We start from the raw sequence: 18,121 nt of genomic DNA on the forward strand, positions 1-18,121 counted from the left end.
TTTTGGTCTGTCAGTCTGTCTGTCTGTCTGCCTGTCTGTTTGTCTGTCTGCCTCTCTCTGTCTGTCTGTCTGTCTGTCTGTCTGTCTGTCTGTCTGTCTGTCTGTCTGTCTGTCTGTCTGTCTGTCTGTCTGTCTGTCTGTCTGTCTGTCTGTCTGTCTGTCTGTCTGTCTGTCTGTCTGTCTCTGTCTGCCTGCCCTCCTGCCTGTCTATCTCCCTGGCCTCTGACATGTTTTCATAGTAATAATCTCCTTGCTTGGACCCAGACATATCACACACCACAGCTCTCTAGATGAGGCATCATTGAAGCTGTCCAAACCAGAAAGACTACTGTGTGGATAGTGGGTACCTAACTATTTTATCAAACTGTCCTAAACAGCACGTCTCCTAATGAAGTTTTACCCAATTCTGTTCAGAATGAGCTGTTGTGTGATGTCAATGTTGGCCTAGCAGTTCAGGACAGTTCAGGATGTGTTTCCTAATCCTGTTTTACTCTTATCCTTTAGAAAACAAATGAGTGATGAAGAGAATTAATGTGATTTGAAACTCTCCTTTGATAGTAATAAAAAACACATATTGAAAACAGAGGTTGTTACATATAGTTAATGTAGCCTAGTAAGACTACAACATTATCTGTCTCTGTCTTCCATTTGAACATGATGGGACAATGAGGCCAAGGGATATTAACCGACATTTTTAAAAGGAATTGACCACAAAAATGTATTGAAAGTTTAATTCAATCAAACAGCTAAACAGTTGAATACTTTATACATTTTCCATCTAGTAGTGAGTCTGAGGTAAGTAACCAGCAAGGTCACACCAGCAACAGCATTGTTGTGTTGTGTGAGGGAGGCGGGTAGTGAGAGGGCAGTGACGCTGAATAGTGCCCTCCTCCCCTCCCCAATTCCGCCGATTTAACGGCTGCCCACTCCTCGCTCCTGCACCGACCTCCAGGGGAAAGCGCTTTGTTACCAACCGTATACAAATTCTACGCGGGTTACCCAAGTCCGACTCAATTAAAATACAGTAGCCCCAGAGAAGTAGGTTTTGGAGAAATAACGTGTACTGTCTCTTTAAGATCCCTTGGCTAGTTTGCTTCGTATTGATCAATCCACCATTTTCCAACACACAGCGGCGGCAGTGGTAACACAGCGACAGCTAACCCTACCTGGAGACGCCAGGACCCGGGGCAGTCATGGCAGCGAACATGTACCGGGTTGGAGGTAAGGGGCAACACATTTTGGGACAATTTTGTATCCTTTATGTTGCGCTCGCCCGGTTCGTCGCAGGTTTTGCAGCATGTTTTTACCCTTCCTCTTATTTCCTAAAGCGCCTTGTGTTTCAGTCAGAGTGATGAAGACGATGGTGACTATGTGAGGAGGAGGATGGTGATGAAGGGGAGTCTCGTAGAGCTAGGGATCGACCCCGGGTTTTTATTGTTTCCATCCCGTATCGCTATTGTTGTTACACAAACCAATATGATCGTCTTTGGTAGGCCTAACAGCATTTGTTTTCACTAAAATAGTTAAACCTCGATTCGCTTTTAAAAGTAAAGTTTGGCTTGCCAGTCAGCTACCAAACGTTAGCTAGCTAGGTTGCTAACATGTTATTTGGCTCTGTGGATAGAGTGAGTCAGAATTAAAGGAATTAGTATTAAATTCGTATTCTAGCTATCTCTGGTGCGAGTGTTAGGAGGCAGGGCAGGATGACTACTGCTGCTCTCTGAAGTTAGCTAACTTAAATACGGTACCTTTCAGAATAATTATAATAAATTACAATTTAGTCTACTCAGGTTCAGGTTGAGTTAATTTACCTGAGAGTCTAACTATCCAACTCACCTGGATCTTTTAGTGTTGGGGGATTGATTATAGTTAGAAGACTGAGGTCAGGTGTTCCACTCTCCTGCAATACATTTGAACAGGAGTTTGACAACAAATGGGTGACTGTATCCAGTAGGCTAACGTTAGTCAAGCCACAGTTTTTAAACCAAGCTTGTTAGCTAGTGTGAAAATGTTTTGTTGGACTACAACTGTGTGTGTATGTAAAGTGTTGGTTTCATAAACGGAAATAAAAGATCCCAGAAATGTTCCATATGCACAAAAAGCATATTTCTCTCAAATTTTGTCAACAAATTTGTTTACATTTCTTCTTTGCCAAGATAATCCATCCACCTGACAGGTGTGGCATATCAAGAAGATGATTAAACAGCATGATCATTACTCAGGTGCATCTTGTGATGGGGACAATAAAAGGCCACTCTAAAATCTGCAGTTTTGTCACACAACACAATGCCACAGATGTCTCAAGTTTTGAGGGAGTGTGCAATTGGCATGCTGACTGCAGGAATGTCCATCAGAGCTGGTGCCAGATAATTGAATGTTAATTTCTCTACCATAAGCCACCTCCAACTTCGTTTTAGAGAATTTGGCAGTACGTCCAACTGGCATCACAACCGTAGACCACGTACGTGTATGGTGTCATGGGTGAGCGTTTTTCTGATGTCAACGTTATGAACAGAGTGCCCCACGGTGGGGTTATGGTACGGGCAGGCATAAGCTATGGACAACGAACATAATTTCATTTTATCGATGGCAATTAGAATGCTCTAAAATACCGGAATGAGATCCTAAGGCCTTTTATTTTTTTACTTTTTTTTAGGTATCTGTGACCAACAGATGCATATCTGTATTCCCAGTGGGGAAATCAATAGATTAAGGCCTCGTGAATTTATTTCAATTGACTGATCTCATATGAACTGTAACTAAGTGAAATTGTTGCATATATATATACTGAACAAAAATATATTGCACTGAACAAAAATAAAAACGCAAAAATGCCTGATTTTACTGAGTTACAGTTCATATAAGGAAATCAGTCAATTTAAATAAATTCATTAGGGCCTAATCTATGAATTTCACATGACTGAGCAGGGGCGCAGTCATGGGTGGGGCCTGGGAGGACATGGGCCAATCCACTTAGGATCCATGCCCAGCCAATCAGAATGAGTTTTTCCCCACAAAAGTGCTTTATTGCAGACAGAAATACTCCTCAGTTTCATCAGGTGTCCGGGTGGCTGGTCTCAGACGATCCCGCAGGTGAAGAAGCTGGATGTGGAGGTCCTGGGCGTGGTTACATGTGGTCTGCGGTTGTGAGGCCGGTTGGACATACTTCCAAATCCTCTAAAATTACATCGGAGGTGGCTTACAGTAGAGAAAGTAACATTACATTCTCTGGCAACAGCTCTAGTAGACATTCCTGCAGTCAGCAGGCCAATTGCACACTCCCTCAACTTGAGACATCTGTGGCTTTGTGTTGTGACAAAACTGCACATTTTAGTGACCTTTTATTGTCCCCAGCACAAGGTGCACGTGTGTAATGATCATGCTGTTTAATCATCTTCTTGATATGCCACACCTGTCAGGTGGATGGATTATCTTGGCAAAGGAGAAATGCTCACTAACAGGAATGCAAGCACATTTGTGCACACATTTTGAGAGAAATAAGCTTTTTGCATCTAACATTTCTGGGATCTTTTATTTCGGCTCATAAAATATTGGACCAACACATTACATGTTGCGTTTTTATATTTTTGTTCTGTGTTTTTTGGCTGACCAATAACCATCATCCAAAATTCCATGACTGTCACAGCCCTAACCTCAACAACACAGTGTCCGTGTCAGCAGCACCAGTTGTAGATTGGGAATGTGACAGATGGGGTCAATGGGACCAGTCATGGAGGAGACAATACTATATAACAACACAGCCTAGTCTTCCCACTCTTATTATTCATACATGTCAACTGGCTGTCAGCTGTTATGAACAAGTTGTTTTTCAGACAAGTGAGACAACTCACTGTTAAGATAGCTAGCTTTCATAAAATATAGCCTACGGGTTTGATTCAGGCACTGTAGAAATGGTGAGGTGTGTGTGTGTGTGTGTGTGTTGTTTTGCCTGTCTGCATGCGATCAGGCCCATGCTGCTGTATAGAAGAGACCCATGAATTGTTGTGGAAACAGGTGAATTGAAGCCACTCCTCTTCTGTGTTAAACAGTCACTTGGTGCACACTGAGACGAGCTACATTTTTTCACCGTTTCCAGCAGATCATTTTAATTGATAGCTGGAAATGCAACTTTTGACAGCAGATTCACTACTGCTTTACACTAATTTTAGAAATTATGGAACTGTTTGACAGTTTCTCAAGAAGCTCTGATGAATGGCCAATCAATCAGTACCAAGATAGTAAAAGTAGGCCTAGATTTTAAGGAGGGAAATGATTTTGATTTTCCATGTCAATAACATTTATTTTATAAAGCTCTTTTTACATCAGCAGTTGTCACAAACTGCCTTACAGATACCCAGCCTAGAACCCAAAAGAGCAAGCAATGCAGAAGCACAGTGGCCAGGAATAACTCCCTAGAAGGCTGGAAACTAGGGAGGAACCAGGCACCAAGTGGTGGACGGTTCTCTTCTGGCCCTCTACATTCCCCGTAGGTCTCCTGTTTGGACCTACCACCCCAGTCATTGCCTTAGCTCTTCGGTACAGTGGCAGTACACTAATGTTCAGAAATGGCTTTGGTCACAAATAGGGTTCCGAAGAGAGTCCCACATGTCAGTGAACCGTTGTCAGAAGAAGCACCCATGGCACGTTTTGAAGCTCTGTGCAAGGATCCAGGATAAAACAGATGCCTCTGTGGCTGCCTTGTCCCCTCCTCCAGTCTAAGGCCTTGGCTTGGCTGGCATCAAAACAAAGCCTGCCTCCTCTCTAAGATGGCCAACACTTAGCAAGACAATTCTGGAGACAATGCTAGATCATCAGAGGCACTGAGGACTTTCCTTGTGGCTGAAGTATGAACACAGTACGCTTGCCAGGCCCTAATGTCTTTGTTTCCCCCATTAGATCTGGATAGAGCGAGAGAGAGCCTCGTATGGCATTGATGGCCCCAAAAACCATTGTACTCTTTCTTTATCCAAGAGATTATTATTTAGATTTTTTTACCCCCTTTTTTCTCCCCAATTTTGTGGTATCCAATTGGTAGTAGTTACTGTCTTGTCTCATCACTACAACTCCTGTACGGACTCGGGAGAGGCGACAGTTGAGAGCCGTGCGTCCTCCGAAACACAACCCAACCAAGCCTCACTGCTTCTTGACACAATGCACATCCAACCCAGAAGCCAGCCGCACCAATGTGTCGGAGGAAACACCTGGCGACCAGGTCAGCGTGCACTGCGCCCGGCCCGCCACAGGAGTCGCTAGTGCGCGATGAGACAAGGATATCCCCGCCGGCCAAACCCTCCCTAACCGGACGACGCTGGGCCAATTGTGAACCGCCCCATGGGCCTCCCCAAAATAAAGGAAACACCAACATATAGTGTCTTAGTAGGGCATTGAGCCACCAGGAGCCAGAACAGCTTCAATGCACGTGGCGTAGCTTCTACCAATGTCTGGAACTCTATTGGAGGGATGCGACACTTCTTCACACGAAATTTCCTTTTTTTGGTGTGTTTTTGTTGATGGTGGTGGAAAACACTGTCTCAGGCGCTGTTCCAGAATCTTCCATATGTGTTCAATTGCGTTGAGATCTGGTGACTGAGAAGGCCATTGCGAGTGGTTTACATAATTTTCATGCTCATCAAGCCATTCAGTGACCACTCGTGCCCTGTGGATAGGGGCATTGTCATCCTATGGGGGCATAGCCATGGTAGCCAAAATAATGGCCTGCCCAGCATCTTTATAGATGATCCTAAAGCATGTTTGGATGTTAATTGCTTCATTAACTTAGGAACCACACCTGTGTGGGAGCACCTGCGTTCTATATACTTTGTATCCCTCATTTACTCAAATGTTTCCATTATTTTGGCAGTTACCTGTACCATCATAATATCCAAAACAGATGAGTTTTCTGGCATTGAGTGTCCCTGAACATTACCCTTAACAAAACCCATTGTACTCTTCCTCCATCAGAGGAGAGTTAGCCAGAGTTGCTTGATCAGCATTATCTACCTGGCATCTTCAGCTTATTTTCTCGGCTCACACTAAATGATCACCTAATTGCCATCATGCCTACTTTCCCTGTAGGCGTGTAGTCTCAGGCCCTGGGATCAAAGGCCAGGAGAGGATCCAGTTAGTTAAGCTAGTTGCTTGGACAAGCTCTACTAAGTGTTTAGTTGGATTGGCTCTCCTGTGGAACCCCCCCATGGCACGGTCACATGGCATCTTCCTGACAAATTGGATTGGCTCATCAGAATAGGCTACATGTCATGCAGAGACAACCTATGGTGGGATCGATGTTTCCATGAAGAACACTGTTAGGACAAAGAGCATCACTGTCTTCAGTGACAAGTTCCCTGACGGCCAGTCACTGTGTGATAGAGATGTGATGTATAACAGCAGAAATAACTGTAAAACATTTCCTCAGCAGGTCAGTAACATATTGTGTGATGGTTAGGTGACAAACAAATGACCTGCGGCTACACAGAGGTGTGCACACCTGTATATACACACACACACACACACACACTGCGTCTCCATGGAGCTGAACAGACTCCATCACACAGGTGGTAAACACAGCAGGAATGCTGCAGGTTCTAGACAGTGAGAACATGACACTGTGCGTCTCTGATGGAAAGCATCGCCTCCACCTTTTTCCCAACAGTCACGGACAGCACAGATTATCATAGTAAGTTTGGCTGTTGTTCATAAGAGGAAATGCAGGACCTATTTTAGTGAGATGGATGGACAGAGTGTATATGAGAGTTGGAGAGTAAGTGGGAAAAGACAAGTGTGATAGGTTCAGTGGGGAATTGAATTACCTGACTACCATTGCCATAGTAACCCCCATACCATATCCCTGCACACTGAGACTGACCCTGATATGGCCTGTGGTGTCTGCTCCTCTCCACAAGAACATACCGCTGTGTAAATGTGGACTGGACCTGCGTGGGAGGATGTTCTCTACGTTTCGTCTGTTTCTCCCGCTGGTCCCTATGCCCATGTCTTTGTCTGTTTTTAATTGCTTACTTACTTATTTCTGCTTGTCTGTCAGTCGATGTCTGTCTGGCTCTTTCTCATTCCGTCTGTCTGTTTGTCCGTCTCTCTGCATGTCTGTCTTTCTGTCTGACTCTGGCCTGGTTTGGTTCCACTCAGAGCGGACTGACTGTCTCTTTGGGTCTCAGCTCAGCAACATGGTATGATTGGCTCAGAGGATATTTGACTGCACTGTGACGTGGCGGTTAATGAGGGCGCGTGATTGGCTGAGGCTGGCAGTGGGGGAGGGGTGGGTGTAGCAGACGCTGGCTGTGGGCACATGTAGGCTGAGAGGGTAGGCAGACAGACAGGCTGGCAGACAGACAGTTTGGTTTGCATGAAGCCTGTTCACTATTTTGGCTGTATAACAGTTTTCTGCTTGTATGTTGTTGTTTTTTTCTAGGAGCCCCTCTCTTTCTCTCTGCCCTCCCATCTTTCTCTCCCTCTTTGTTTACATGAACCCTGAAGTATGTGTGTGTTCCTTCTTGGGAGAGTGGAGACTTACTCAGACGAGACGAAGATTCGGACTGGAGGGAATGGGGCAGGCCTGGAATTTTGTCATTTTTAGGGGCAAGGCCATATGCCGGCAAGGCCATTAACCAAAAATGACCAGTTTTAAATTGATTTGAAAACCGAAAAAGACAAGCTATTCTGTTACACTTGTGTTCTTTGTATGTAAGTGAACATGAGTAATTCGCCTACAGGTCAAAGGGTAGGTGATAGCCTATGGGAATTGGTTACAGTCTGTCATGTCCACAGTGACAGGAGGAAGTGAAAATGTAGCCAAACTTTAATGACTTTTATTTATTTACACACACAGGCTAAACAGCAGTCATGTTTAACAATTAGAATGCAGGATAATTAACATGCACATCTAAGGCTTGATTCTGTAGTACTACCACCACTGTTTTCAGATAGCATAGAAAGGCCTGTTCTGTACCACATCACCCACCTTGCAATCTGAGCAGAGGCAGTTATCATTTTTTGAAACTATTTAATCAGGATTTTTTAAATATTTTTTTTTTTTACCATGTTCTGACCATAGGAATGTTAAGAGGATTATTTTATAAACACTTCCTCATATGCCATTGAAACCAGTATTTCTCTCATGTTCTCAATTTTCCTTTGTTGTCCAGCAGCCAAAGACCCACTCCTAGTCATATTAACACCCCTGTGCTAGGTGTAACATTTCTACATTTCTAAAGGAGATTTTCATCTCGCATTTATCAAACCGCTCTCATTTGCGGCTCAATTTGGTGAACAGTGTATTCCCGCTAATTGCATTCTGGAACATTCACGCTTATAGGCAAGGCTTACTGGCTTGTGCGCGTTGCTGCGCTTATATTGTGAAGAAATAGTTTATCAACATTGTAAGCTAAAGGTTCTGATCTGTTGCATCAGCGTAATTGTTTTTAAATGTTTTTGATGTACAGTGGGTGTAATCATTTGGAATCTATCATCAAACAACTGTCCCAGAGTCTGTTTGGAATATTTATTTCTCGTCCAGAATGACAAGCTGACCAATAGAAGGGGTCAACTTTCGTACTGTGGGGGATAGTAGATTGACGTAGGCTAGTGCTTTTGTTTGTTACTCATCTTGTTGGCTGACAAAGTAAATGTGGACAGTTGTTCTACTGTCTTCCAATTAGATAAGAAGGATGTGCGCTGTTTCCTCCCTGATCGGTCTTCACTAGTAGCCTACTTCAGAGCTGCCTGTGAGAAGGACTGATCAGGTGACGGGTATTGGCTAATAAGAATTGAGATATCTGAAAGAGCCATGTGAGTGAGAGGTGCTTCGGAACAGAGTGATTGGCAGACGGGAGAATGGAATTACAATTATTATATTCAGGGCACAACAGCCACTTTGGCTGCAAGGCATGAAAATGGGAGGGCTGGATAGGGGTCGACGAGGGAGAGTGGAGGGGGGACGTTGGAGGGCTAAGACTAGGTTGTGTGGAGGGGGAGATTTGAGGGGGTGGGAGTAGACTGTGGAGGGTGAAGGTTGGGGTTAGACTATGGGGTGGGGGGGACCATGGAGGAGGATGAGAGTGACTGGATGTAGGGAGAATAGAGGAGGAGACGAGGGAGGGTTTAGCTCCAGGCAGCCTACCAAGTGTGTGGTGTGATAATCTGACGTTAGCCAAGACGCATGCAGGGTTAAGACTAGGCACCCTACCAAGCCCAGGGCCTAAAGGGATGTCAGGCTGAGTACTGAGGCTGCTATGGGCCTGGAGCTGGGCCAAGATCGGGGAGAGCAGGGGGGAGGGCAGGGGGATAGGAGAGCAGGGTGGAGGGGATAGGAGAGCAGGTGGAGAGCAATGGGAGGGGATGGGAGAGCAATGGGAGGGGATGGGAGAGCAATGGGAGGGGATGGGAGAGCAATGGGAGCGGATGGGAGAGCAATGGGAGAGCAATGGGAGGGGATGGGAGAGCAATGAGCCGATGGGAGAGCAATGGGAGGGGATGGGAGAGCAATGGGAGCGGATGGGAGAGCAATGGGAGAGCAATGGGAGGGGATGGGAGAGCAATGGGAGCGGATGGGAGAGCAATGGGAGCGGATGGGAGAGCAATGGGAGGGGATGGGAGAGCAATGGGAGGGGGATGGGAGAGCAGTGGGGGATGAGAGAGTAGTAGGAGGAGAGCAGCAGGAGGAGGAGGAGAGCAGCAGGGGAAGAGCAATGGGAGGAGAGAGCAGGGGAAGAGCAATGGGAGGGGAGAGCAGGGGAAGAGCAATGGGAGGGGAGAGCAGGGGAAGAGCAATGGGAGGAGAGAGCAGGGGAAGAGCAATGGGAGGAGAGAGCAGGGGAAGAGCAATGGGAGGAGAGAGCAGGGGAAGAGGGGAGAGCAGGGGAAGAGCAATGGGAGGAGAGAGCAGGGGAAGAGCAATGGGAGGGGAGAGCAGGGGAAGAGAGAGCAGGGGAAGAGCAATGGGAGGAGAGAGCAGGGGAAGAGCAATGGGAGGAGAGAGCAGGGGAAGAGCAATGGGAGGAGAGAGCAGGGGAAGAGCAATGGGAGGAGAGAGCAGGGGAAGAGCAATGGGAGGAGAGAGCAGGGGAAGAGCAATGGGAGGGGATAGGAGAGCAGGGGGAGAGCGGAGCAGGGGGAGGGGATAGGAGAGCAGGGAGAGAGGGGAGAGAAATTGGAGGGGATAGGAGAGCAGGGGGTAAGAGGAGAGAAGGAGCTGGGTCAAGAGCACAGACCGAGGTAGAGGGAGCTGGAAATTGAGTGAAATGGAAAGGAGGAAAAAGGAAGAAAATATTGAATTGTGGGTCGGCACGTGTTTTGATGTACTGTACAACAAGCTATTGAAGTCATCCATTGGTCAGAGGGGCTAAACCACTCAGTGAGAATCCAGTTGCCACTGTCTCTGTCAGTTGGATATACAGAGTAACCTTGTTAAGACACTGTCTCTGTCAGTTGGATATACAGAGTAACCTTGTAAAAAACTCTCTGGGATATGGTCCCACCTCGACAACAGCCAGTGAAATTGCAGGGCGCCAAATTCAAAACAACAGAAATCTCATAATTAAAATTCCTCAAACATACAAGTATTATACACCATTTTAAAGATAAACTTCTTGTTCATCCAGCCACAGTGTCTGATTTCAAAAGGCTTTACGGCGAAAGCATACCATATGATTATGTTAGGTCAGCGCCTAGTAACAAAAAAACATACAGCCATTTTCCAGCCAAAGAGAAGAGTCACAAAAAGCAGAAATGGAGATAAAATTAATCACTAACCTTTGATGATCTTCATCAGATGGCACTCATAGGACTTCATGTTACACAATACATGCATGTTTTGTTCGATAAAGTTCATATTTATATCCAAAAATCTCAGTTTACATTGGCGCATTATGTTAACCTCTCTAGGGCAGGCGGGACGAATTCGTCCCACCTACGTAACAGCCAGTTGAATCCTGTGGCGCGATTTTCAAATACCTTAAAAATCCTATTACTTCAATTTCTCAAACATATGACTATTTTACAGCTATTTAAAGACAAGACTCTCGTTAATCTAACCACACTGTCCGATTTCAAAAAGGCTTTACAACGAAAGCAAAACATTAGATTATGTCAGCAGAGTACCCAGCCAGAAATAATCAGACACCCATTTTTCAAGCTAGCATATAATGTCACAAAAACCCAGAAGACAGCTAAATGCAGCACTAACCTTTGATGATCTTCATCAGATGACAACCCTAGGACATTATGTTATACAATACATGCATGTTTTGTTCAATCAAGTTCATATTTATATAAAAAAAAACAGCTTTTTACATTAGCATGTGACGTTCAGAACTAGCATACCCCCCGCAAACTTCCGGGGAATTTACTAACAATTTACTAAATTACTCACGATAAACGTTCACAAAAAGCATAACAATTATTTTAAGAATTATAGATACAGAACTCCTCTATGCACTCGATATGTCCGATTTTTAAAATAGCTTTTTGGTGAAAGCACATTTCGCAATATTCTAAGTACATAGCCCAGCCATCACGGGCTAGCTATTTAGACACCCAGCAAGTTTAGCCGTAGGTGGGACGATTTGGTGCCACCTAGCCCAGAGAGGTTAAGTAATGTTTTGCCTACAAAACAGCTGGTGATTTTGCAGAGAGCCACATCAATTTACAGAAATACTCATCATAAACTTTGATGAAAGATACAAGTGTTATGCATAGGATTATAGATAAACCTCTCCTTAATGCAAACCGCTGTGTCATTTCAAAAAAGCTTTACGGTGAAAGCACACAATGCGATAATCTGAGTACAGCGCTCAGCCACAAAAACAAACCATACAGATACCGCATGTTGTGGAGTCAACAAAAGTCAGAAATAGTGTTATAAATATTCACTTACCTTTGATCTTCATCGGAATGCACTCCCAGGAATCCCAGTTCCACAATAAATGTTTGTTTTGTTCGATAAAGTTCATTTTTATGTCCAAATACCTCCTTTTTGTTAGCTTGTTTAGTTCACTATTCCAAATGCACAAGGCATGGGCACTAAGTCCAGACGAAAAGTCAAAAAAGTTCCGTTACAGTTTGTAGAAACATGTCAAACGATGTATAGAATCAATCTTTAGGATGTTTTTATCATAAATCTTCAATAATATTCCATCCGGACAATTCCTTTGTCTTTAGAAAGGAAAGGGAACGGAGCTCGTGCTCACGACCGCGGGTGATAAACAACTCAAGGCTTTCAGCCAGACCACTGGTTCAAACAGCTCTTATTCGCTCCCATTTCACAGTAGAAGCCTGAAACAACGTTCTAAAGACTGTTGACATCTAGTGGAAGCCTTAGGAAGTGCAATCTGACCCCATAGACACAGTATATTGGCTAGGCAATCACTTAAAAACATAATCTAATGTTTTGCTTTCGTTGTAAAGCCTTTTTGAAATCGCACAATGTAGTTAGATTAACGAGAGTCTTTAAAATGGTGTAAAATAGTCATATGTTTGAGAAATTTAAGTAATAGCATTTCTAAGGTATTTGAATATCGCGCCACGGGATTCCACTGGCTGTTACGTAGGTGGGACGATTTCTTCCCACATACCCTAGAGAGGTTAAGACAAAGTCAGTTGGATGTACAGAGTAACCTTGTTAAGACACTGTCTCTGTCAGTTGGATGTACAGAGTAACCTTGTTAAGACACTGTCCTGACGTTCTCTCTTCCTCCACAGATTATGTTTATTTTGAAAACTCATCCAGTAACCCATTGCTGATCCGGCGGATAGAAGAGCTCAACAAGGTGAGACCGTGGTGTGTGTGTGTGTGCGAGCAGTCTCTCGAGTCCTAACAGGTGCCAACTGTCCTCAATGTTTGGCTGTTTGAAAGTACTGGACGTAGTGTCTGTCTGCTGTGATTAAAGGGACACTTCGGGATTTTGGCCCTTTTATATACTTCCCAAGAGTCAGATGCCCTCGTGGATACCATTTTTATGTGTGTGTGTGCCATTTGAAGGAAGTTGCGAACTAGCACTAGCGCAATTGTTAGCAGATACCCATAGACTTCCAGTCATTGTTAATAATACTTCCTCTTACTTCCTTCATACTGGACACAGAGACATACAAATGGTATCCACGAGTTCATCTGACTCTGAGGAAGTAGATAAAGTGCCAATCATTGCCAAAATCTGAAGTGTCCCTTTAACAGATGGACACAGACCTGAGCCTAGGCCTAGCTTAGCTGCTGCACTCACTCATGTCACTATCAGCCTGCCCAGACAGGCATAGCAGTGGCTCTTTCCCAAATAGTCTCAGATCCCTTGCTTCCTCTTTCTTCCACTCCTAAAAAAAAAATGCATTGGAGGAGAATGTCAGAGGGGAGGGACCTTGGATCTTCTCCAAGATGGTTTGAGAAGGTGACGAGATTAACACCATCAATCATTAGTCACCCCACTTTGATCAATCAACACTGGCATGTAAATGACTTCTTAAAGCATAGTTATTACATGACCTAGCCTAGTTCTACTGTTGCTCACCAGACTTCACCAGAGTTTCTGTTCGTTCTGATATCGTAAGCAAACCTGAACTCAACACACTCTGTGTGTGTGACCAATGACGTGTGGCGGGCGCGCGGCTTGTGGTCAGTTACCATGGCAACCCTCAGTCTTCAGTTCTCTCTCTCTGTCTTGTATTGTTTACAGACGGCCAATGGAAACGTGGAGGCTAAAGTGGTCTGTTTCTACCGACGCAGAGACATCTCCTCAACGCTCATCGCCCTCGCCGACAAACACGCACGTGAGTGACAAGCACGGTTCACTGTTCAGTCAGAATCCACTATTTCTTCACCAGCTAACCACTGTGACGGTTCAACTCCCCTAGTAATAGTGACTGTTCAGTCAGAAACCAGGTATTAATGTAACCAGGTGAAACCTCTTGCAAGAGAGACCAGTTCCCTCTACACTGAATGACTAAGCATCATTCAGCATCCAATGCCACTTGATTCCCTTGTATAGGCTAGTTCACAGAGAGATGGTTGGACTGAGCTGCTGTGTGTATAAGGTTTTCAAATGTACCATTAAAGCTCATTCAATCTGATGAGCTCTGTCATGTATAGTGAAAGACAATAGCTGTGTTCGAATACTCATACTAACCGTACTATTTGTGACGTGAATTGAGTATATAGTTAGTATGCCAAAAGTTCCCTGAAGTCGTACTAAATTCGCCAAAATACGAAGTATACAAGCAGTGGACACTATTTATGTGCTTTTAAGGCCCATAATGCAATTCTTCAGAAAATAGGCGGGGATTCACAATGTTTTCAGATTTGAAGAAAATGGCGGAAAATATGGAGCCAAAGTCCGACGAGAGGGTATACAAAATCGTTGCTTTACCTATTTTAATTTTATTTAATCTTTATTGCTTTAACCAATTATAACAAATGTAAATAACATTTTGAGTAATGTAATAAATTAATGACTTTTCAAATAAGTTACATTACACGTTATGTTGGCTGACAATTTGTTAGCTACGCTGTCCTTACGAACCTCATTCCCCGTTGTTAGCTACCCTGTCCTTACGAACCTCATTCCCCGTTGTTAGCTACCCTGTCCTTACGAACCTCATTCCCCGTTGTTAGCTACGCTGTCCTTACGAACCTCATTCCCCGTTGTTAGCTACGCTGTCCTTACGAACCTCATTCCCCGTTGTTAGCTACGCTGTCCTTACGAACCTCATTCCCTGTTGTTAGCTACGCTGTCCTTACGAACCTCATTCCCCGTTGTTAGCTACGCTGTCCTTACGAACCTCATTCCCCGTACATACTGCTGTAATGATATGCTATGTTGGCTACCTACTGTAACGTTAGTTGGCTACTAGTACATCGAACATGCCAGTATATTTACTTTATGCTATCTAACTACCCAATGTTTATTGACTTGATTATTCATGTCATTCATAACTTGGCTAAGTGGTATAGTCGTTTTTGGATTCGTTCGTAAATTCGCTCTGGCTATGTACTCCAATTACAGAGCACTCTCGTTTGACTGCCAGAGGCAGAGCTCAGAATAACTGATTCATTGACGAACACTCAACACCCGTAGAATGTGGCTGGTGTCAGTAAACGTCGGCAAATAAGTGTAATTAAATTGTTGCCGGCAGCACAGTTAGTCGCCAACACTGGATAACATGAACACAGCCTAACCAGCTCTGCTAGGGGGAGTAAAATGGTCAGAGTGATGTGTTCTCTCATTTGTGTCTGGGAATAGCTAGCCAACTTTAGCCAGTTAGTTTGGGTGCTTTACTGCGGTTGTGAGGTCAATACGCTCGGATCAAACCTACTCCTCGGCCAGAGCGTCCAGTGTGCGCTCTGAACGCTCCAAGAGCGAAATGCTCTGAATTTATGAACGGATAATCTGACAACGCCCTGAGCACACCCTGGCACTCCAGATTGAATTTATGAACACACCTGTTATGCTAACAATCTAGAAAGAGGTTGCATAGCAACAGCATCAACTTCCGGTAGACTAGGTGAAGCGCTAGTATGCTCAACTGAAAGAATACCGTTGGTTTACAGTATACTAAAATGAACTAATAGTATGTAGTATACAGGATGTTAATATGGGTATTCCAACACAGCTAATATCTGTATCAGTCCTAGTCTAGGAAAATATCAGTGTTTGTTTACGTCTGCTCATCTAAGCAGGACTGTGTGAATGACTATTTTCAGGCCAGCGGGCTTGTGTGTGTGTGTGTGTGTGAGAGAGAGAGCTGGCTATGCAGTGTTAGCGGCTGTATCTTTGAGATGTTGCTGTTTTGGGCTGCTTGTATCTATCAGAGTGCAGTAGACTGTAGCTGTGAGGACCTGACTGGAAAAAGTCAATCCTTCTAGAGCAGTACTCCCTCTGTTCTGTCCTACTCTATGTGCTGCCAGCACCAGCAGTAAGTCCTTCCACCTGCTCCCAACCTGGGTCCTTCCACCTGCTCCCAACCTGGGTCCTTCCACCTGCTCCCAACCTGGGTCCTTCCACCTGCTCCCAACCTGGGTCCTTCCACCTGCTCCCAACCTGGGTCCTTCCACCTGCTCCCAACCTGGGTCCTTCCACCTGCTCCCAACCTGGGTCCTTCCACCTGCTCCCAACCTGGGTCCTTCCACCTGCTCCCAACCTGGGTCCTTCCACCTGCTCCCAACCTGCGTCCTTCCACCTGCTCCCAACCGTGTGTGGGTGGGTGGGCTGGTGTGTGTGGGTGGGCTGGTGTGTGTAGACGGGTGGGCTGGTCTGTGTGTGTGTACGGGTGGGCTGGTGTGTAGACGGGTGTGTGTGTGTGTGTGTGTGTAGACGGGTGGGCTGGTGTGTGTGTGTGTGTGTGTGTGTGTGTGTGTAGACGGGTGGGCTGGTGTGTGTGTGTGTGTAGACGGGTGGGCTGGTGTGTGTGTGTGTAGACGGGTGGGCTGGTGTGTGTGTGTGTAGACGGGTGGGCTGGTGTGTGTGTGTGTAGACGGGTGGGCTGGTAGACGTGTGTGTGTGTGTGTGTGTGTGTGTGTGTGTAGACGGGGGTGGGTGTGTGTGTAGACGGGGGGTGGGTGTGTGTGTAGACGGGGGTGGGTGTGTGTGTAGACGGGGGTGGGTGTGTGTGTAGACGGGGGTGTGTGTGTGTGTGTGTGTGTGTGTGTGTGTAGACGGGTGGGCTGGTCGGTGTGTGTGTGTGTGTGTGTAGACGGGTGGGCTGGTCGGTGTGTGTGTGTGTGTGTGTGTAGACGGGTGGGCTGGTGGGTGGGTGTGTGTGTGTAGACGGGTGGGCTGGTGGGTGGGTGTGTGTGTGTGTAGACGGGTGGGCTGGTGGGTGGGTGTGTGTGTGTGTGTAGACGGGTGGGCTGGTGGGTGGGTGTGTGTGTGTGTGTGTGTAGACGGGTGGGCTGGTGGGTGGGTGTGTGTGTGTGTGTGTGTGTGTAGACTGGTGGGTGTGTGTGTAGACGGGTGGGCTGGTGTGTGTGTGTAGACGAGTGGGCTGGTGTGTGTGTGTGTAGACGAGTGGGCTGGTGTGTGTGTGTGTGTGTGTAGACGGGTGGGCTGGTCGGGTGTGTGTGTGTGTGTGTGTAGACGGGTGGGCTGGTCGGTGTGTGTGTGTGTGTGTAGACGGGTGGGCTGGTGGGTGGGTGTGTGTGTGTAGACGGGTGGGCTGGTGGGTGGGTGTGTGTGTGTGTGTAGACGGGTGGGCTGGTGGGTGGGTGTGTGTGTGTGTGTAGACGGGTGGGCTGGTGGGTGGGTGTGTGTGTGTGTGTGTGTAGACGGGTGGGCTGGTGGGTGGGTGTGTGTGTGTGTGTGTGTAGACTGGTGGGTGTGTGTGTAGACGGGTGGGCTGGTGTGTGTGTGTAGACGAGTGGGCTGGTGTGTGTGTGTAGACGAGTGGGCTGGTGTGTGTGTGTGTGTGTGTGTAGACGAGTGGGCTGGTGTGTGTGTGTAGACGGGTGGGCTGGTGTGTGTGTGTAGACGGGTGGGCTGGTAGACGGGTGTGTGTATGTGTAGACGGGGGTGTGTGTGTGTGTAGACGGGGGTGTGTGTGTGTGTAGACGGGTGGGCTGGTAGACGGGTGTGTGTATGTGTAGACGGGGTGTGTGTGTGTGTAGACGGGGGTGTGTGTGTGTAGACGGGGGTGTGTGTGTGTAGACGGGGGTGTGTGTGTGTGTAGACGGGTGTGTGTGTAGACGGGTGTGTGTGTGTGTGTGTGTGTAGACGGGGGTGTGTGTGTGTAGACGGGTGGGCTGGTCGGGGTGTGTGTGTGTAGACGGGTGGGCTGGTCGTTGTGTGTGTGTGTAGACGGGTGGGCTGGTCGGGTGTGTGTGTGTAGACGGGTGGGCTGGTGGGTGGGTGTGTGTGTGTGTGTGTGTGTAGACGGGTGGGCTGGTGTGTGTGTGTGTGTGTGTGTGTGTAGACGGGTGGGCTGGTGGGTGTGTGTGTGTGTGTGTGTGTGTGTGTGTGTAGACGGGTGGGCTGGTGTGTGTGTGTGTGTGTAGACGGGTGGGCTGGTGTGTGTGTGTAGACGGGTGGGCTGGTGTGTGTGTGTAGACGGGTGGGCTGGGGGTGTGTGTGTGTGTGTAGACGGGTGGGCTGGTGTGTGTGTGTGTGTGTGTGTGTGTGTAGACGGGTGG

The 18,121-nt window shown here is 46.4% G+C and overlaps 1 protein-coding gene across 2 annotated transcripts in view; it reads left to right on the forward strand.

The window, feature by feature from the left end:
- Positions 1 to 905: 905 nt before the first annotated feature.
- LOC106611285 (metastasis-associated protein MTA1) overlaps positions 906 to 18,121 on the forward strand; it is an 88,786-nt gene continuing 71,570 nt past the window's right edge. The window contains exons 1-4 of one of the 2 annotated variants that reach the window (XM_045723624.1): positions 906 to 1,038; positions 1,131 to 1,221; positions 12,712 to 12,779; positions 13,677 to 13,770. In XM_045723624.1, the coding sequence (XP_045579580.1) occupies positions 1,194 to 1,221; positions 12,712 to 12,779; positions 13,677 to 13,770 (190 nt within the window). In that variant the 5' untranslated portion in view covers positions 906 to 1,038; positions 1,131 to 1,193. Of the gene's footprint in view, positions 1,222 to 12,711; positions 12,780 to 13,676; positions 13,771 to 18,121 lie in introns of both variants that reach the window. The other variant, XM_045723625.1, reaches the window with a different exon arrangement.

This window comes from Salmo salar, chromosome ssa09 (genome assembly GCF_905237065.1).
Source record: "Salmo salar chromosome ssa09, Ssal_v3.1, whole genome shotgun sequence".
Lineage (NCBI taxonomy): Eukaryota > Metazoa > Chordata > Actinopteri > Salmoniformes > Salmonidae > Salmo > Salmo salar.